Source organism: Setaria italica, chromosome IV (assembly GCF_000263155.2).
Source record: "Setaria italica strain Yugu1 chromosome IV, Setaria_italica_v2.0, whole genome shotgun sequence".
Taxonomy (NCBI): domain Eukaryota; kingdom Viridiplantae; phylum Streptophyta; class Magnoliopsida; order Poales; family Poaceae; genus Setaria; species Setaria italica.
Genome location: NC_028453.1, coordinates 33,719,520 through 33,724,271, shown reverse-complemented (window position 1 = coordinate 33,724,271; position 4,752 = coordinate 33,719,520). Strand labels below are relative to the sequence as shown.

At 48.3% G+C, this 4,752-nt stretch overlaps 1 protein-coding gene across 1 annotated transcript; it reads left to right on the top strand.

Annotated features, from left to right (window-relative positions):
- Window positions 1-205: 205 nt before the first annotated feature.
- Window positions 206-3,712, top strand: LOC101778126 (zinc finger protein WIP2). The gene is made up of 2 exons (XM_004965837.4): window positions 206-940; window positions 2,241-3,712. Exons 1-2 carry the CDS (start codon window positions 323-325, stop codon window positions 2,802-2,804), a joined length of 1,182 nt encoding a protein of 393 aa, XP_004965894.1. The 5' UTR covers window positions 206-322; the 3' UTR covers window positions 2,805-3,712.
- The last annotated feature ends 1,040 nt before the right edge of the window (window positions 3,713-4,752 follow it).

Here is a 4,752-nt window from a genome sequence, read left to right as displayed (position 1 = left end):
CCTACTCGCCATCAACCTTCGTCTTTTTTCTCTCTCTCTGGTGTCATCCAGGTGATCCTTACCCCCCCCCCCCCCCCCTCTCTCTCTATCTCCCCCACTCTTTCTCTCTCTAGTGAACTTCCCTTTCATCCACTACAACCTCATTTACACCTTTAGGGCTGCAAGCACGCCTCTCTCTCTCTCTCTCTCTCTCTCTCTCTCCCCATAGTTCTCTCTCTCTCTCTCTCTCTCTATAATAGTTCCCCCTCTCCCTCCCATCCACACCTCTTCTTCTCCTATCTTCAGCTCCACTCCATCCCCGGCCAGCCCAGCTGCCTCCACCATGGGAGACCCCTACACCAATTTCCTCAGAGGCTACTACTCCCACTTCCCTCCGCCCAACCCTCCCTCCTTCTCCAGCAGCTACGCCGCCGCTTCCTCCTACCTCCACCCGCCTCCCCCCTCCCCTCCCATCCGGGAAGCCCTCCCCCTCCTCAGCAACCTCACGCCGTCGTCGTCAACCACCAACCACCACCAGCACGACGACGACGACGTCGCCGCCCGGGATCACAAGGACTGCAAGCGCGCCGCCTCCTGCAGCGGCCAGGACGCCGCCGATCAGGCCGCCGGAGAGGTCACCGTGGCCCTGCACATCGGCCTGCCCAGCCCCAGCCCCTCCGAGTCGGCCGCGGCAGGCGGTGGCGAGAGCCGGGAACCTGCCGGCGGCCCGCAGCAGCAGCAGCCAGGCGACGGCGGCCATGGAGGAGGAGAAGACGAGGCCGCGGAGGACGGCGACGACGGGGAGGACGCCGCCATGGCAGTGGGCTGCGCGTCCATCGGCATCGGGAGGCTGACGAAAGGGCAGTACTGGATCCCCACCCCGTCGCAGATCCTCATTGGGCCCACCCAGTTCTCCTGCCCCGTCTGCTACAAGACCTTCAACCGATACAACAACATGCAGGTCTGCTAGCTCTCATCGATCCGCCGCGTGCTCTTCCAGCTCTATCTGCTGTTCTTGCTCTCACTGATTCCGATCGATCCGCGCTGATGGGTTTCGTGGTATTGTTCATGGTTGCCATCACCTGCACGGCGATCATCGTTTCTTGTTATTGGTTTTCTTGGCGTTTTGATTGATCGATCTGAATTTCTTCTCTGATTTTTTTTTTCTTTTTGTGCTTTCTTCCTGCATGGATTAGACTATCATATCAGAGAAGTGCATGCATCGATCAGAAGCTTTTCGCGTTTGCCAGCCTTGGAGTGCTGGATGGATCTAGGAGGGAGCGCCGCTAGCTGCTGTAGGTGTTCTGCACCTGCAGGCCTCGGCCAATCTGTCTCCGATCCCATCCCTCTGATCCGGTGTACGGTGCGAGCCATATCTTTGATTTGATTGAACCGATCGAGCAGGAGCAGCAGGGGGAGCGCAGAGGCATGCAGTAATGGCTGCCGTGCCGAACGGCCATTGACATGGGGAAGAACTCTGAGCCTGAGCTACTAGTAGCTGCCTACCTAGTATGCAGTGTTCTTGGAGTCTGCGCTCATGGCGCCTTTTCAATTCGCATCGCAGTTTGTGTGTGGACGCAGAGACCAGGCCGCAGAGAGGGAGAAGTGGGGAGAGAGAGAGATCTGAGAGGAAAGATCTGGCAAAAAGGCATCTTTACCTTCTTTTTTTCCCTGCTGATCAGTTCCTTCAGGCTTACACACATGTGCATCTCAAGCAAGCAAACGCCTCTTTCTCTCTCTGTCTTCCTCTTCCTCTCCCTCTCTCTCTCTCTAAAATTCTCTCTCTTTCTCTCGGCGCAGCGCAACAAACCCCACCACGAGCAGTGCCCTTCGGTGCTGCACAGTCCATTTGCTCAGACCCCTTCCGTAACTTCTCTTTTGCTCGCTTCATAGATTGCTGCATCTATGAGCTAGTCTGCTAGTGAGTGTGAACGTGCTCCAAGCTAGCCATGCTCCTAGAACGAAGGGAAGAAGATGAGAGCTCTATAGCTGAGCTGAGCTGGTCCCGTCCCTCTGCAACTTAAACCACCGTACCTGCCCCATCCCCCGTCTCTCCTCCCTCGCTCCGGCCTCCGGCACGTGAAGAGCTCCACTCCACTTACACCCTTCCAGCTCTCCCTCCCTCCCTCTCTCTCTAGCTTCGTTCCATGGCGACGATTTAAACATTCATGGATCTATAGATTGTTGCTGATGCGTTGATGAATGGATAGTTGATAGACACATACATATATATAAATATATATACATATATGTATACGCAGATGCACATGTGGGGGCACGGGTCGCAGTACCGCAAGGGCCCGGAGTCGCTTCGGGGCACGCAGCCGACGGCGATGCTCCGGCTGCCGTGCTACTGCTGCGCGGCGGGTTGCCGGAACAACATCGACCACCCGCGGGCGCGTCCGCTCAAGGACTTCCGCACGCTGCAGACGCACTACCGCCGGAAGCACGGGATCAAGCCCTTCATGTGCCGCAAGTGCGGCAAGGCCTTCGCCGTGCGCGGCGACTGGCGCACCCACGAGAAGAACTGCGGCAAGCTCTGGTACTGCGCCTGCGGCTCCGACTTCAAGCACAAGCGCTCGCTCAAGGACCACATCCGGGCGTTCGGCAGGGGCCACGCCGCCTGCGGGATCGACTGCTTCGACGACCTCGACGACGACGACCGCGACCCATCCTCCGAGGTCGACCACGCCACTACTAATGCTGGTACTACTACTAGTAGTGCTGCTGCTGCCGGCGGCGCCGCCAGTTCTAAGCAACAACACCACTGGAAGCCGCCGCCGCCATCGTCGTCGAGAGGCTCCGGCGGCGACCGGCTGCTATAGGGTAAGTACGTAATGTACGGTGCTACTCCGTCGTACAAATCGATCCATCTGTAGCCAAATGCAAACGTATACTTGTGCGTGTGTAACCGTCGTCGCCTGTGAGTGTGCTGCCGGGGAGACAGCTGCTGATTTAGTGCAAGAGATATACTCCTATATATAAGCAAGGGTTTCCATTAATCGATGAATGAACATATACATAAGCATGAAGGAAGGTCATAATTAAGGTTCTAATTCTCAGCTTGGGGTAGCCCGTAGCCTAGCTAGCTTCATTGTATGTGCAGACCTTGATCGATCTGGTATATTGGTGAACACGGTGAAATATACAGATTGTCATTGTTAATGTTAATGTTAGTGTTAACTTGAGGTAATAATCGTGTGCATCATCCACATGCATGCATGCAAGTGATGAAGATATGTACTGTATATAGCAATTATACATACACTCTTTGTCTTGGGGGTTTTGTGATTTTCGTCTTTTATTTGTTTTAGTATGTTGATTTGTGATGCCATGGTATAGACAAGAATGGTTTTTTCTTATCATATTCTCTTTTAAAGATGAATTGCGTGCTATGGTTTGATTGAGGATATATGGTTTGGATATTTCAAATTACAGCAAATTAATATCCTAAAATAATTGAAACTGCCAGAATTTGAACACTAGTCCCGATTCTGCACATTTCGCATGTCCTTATATTTACTTTGTTTTCCAATGCCAAAGTAATCGAATGCATATCAGATCTCATGCAAGAAGTTAATTTGAGGTTTTGTTTGAAAAATTCGTGCAGATAGAAGATAGTTTTAACTTGTGTATGACTAAAAGTGAACCGGTTGGTCCCTGGAACTCTAAAGTGTATACTATGATTATTTTGATGTAATTACATAAATTCGCTGAAATTATGTGATTTTTATTTTGTTGAGAGGAATTATACAGAAAAACAAAACCGTGTGTGTATTCCCTTGGTGCATCAGTGTTCTTTGGAATTTCTGTACTCAACTTTTTTCTTAAGAAAAGTTACTGGTTTTGATTATTTTTGAGACATATTTTTACTGAGCATATAAAAATGATATGTTCATTAGAGTCCTTAATAATTTTTGAATATGTTGTTGTTTTTTCCAGGTTTTTGAGAAACAAATTACGGTGAACTTTGTTTTTGACACCAAAATGTAAATTGGTTTTCAAATTTTTCTTTTTGGATTTTATCAGCAACCAGAGCTACTAATTTTTTTACTATTAGGAGAATTTTACTAATCAATAACAGACTTGGGAGTGCACAAAGAGAAGGGAATTTTTAATATCATTTTTTGAAAAAGTATAACAGAGCATATGTATCAATGTTAAGTCTTTCTTGCGACAGGCCAGGGCTGAACTATTTTGTATATATATAATATATTCGCGTAAGTTTGATTGAATAAGAATAGAATATACCCTTAGTTAAAAAAATTTAGTTAGCTTAGTTTTTTTCTAAAAATGTCCTTGTGGCACATTATATTTTAGGAGAAAGCAAGTTACTTCTTTTTATGAAAATTTGAGTTTAGATTAGAATTTTTCATTTCCTATATATCTACCATATATGTGAGCCTAAGCAATAGTATATGGCAGACATACCAGTCCAAACCACTGCATAGTACATTGGAAATTAAGTTACTAAGCCATGGATATGCATGAAGGATGAAATTAAAATGCATGGGTGATTAACAAAAAATCTTTTCAATGAAAAATGCTGCTTCACGTGCAACCATTTTTTTTCAGTTTAAGTACAACCATGTGTGTAGATCACCTAGTGCTTCGGCGAACTTTAATCTTGAGTTTTACACAAAACCATCAAGAAAAGAATGACGGGGGTAGTCTAGTGTAGCAGGTCTATTTCAATTTAAACTTGGTTGTTCTGTGCATGCGGAAACAAGTTGTCTGACGAACATGCAGCACACCTGGTGGATCCCAATGCAT

Coding starts and splice junctions, on each gene's coding strand:
- LOC101778126 (XM_004965837.4), top strand. CDS start 323: ATGGGAGACCCCTACACCAATTTCCTCAGAGGCTACTACTCCCACTTC. Junction 941..2,240: donor ACCGATACAACAACATGCAG/GTCTGCTAGCTC, acceptor ATGTATACGCAG/ATGCACATGTGGGGGCACGG.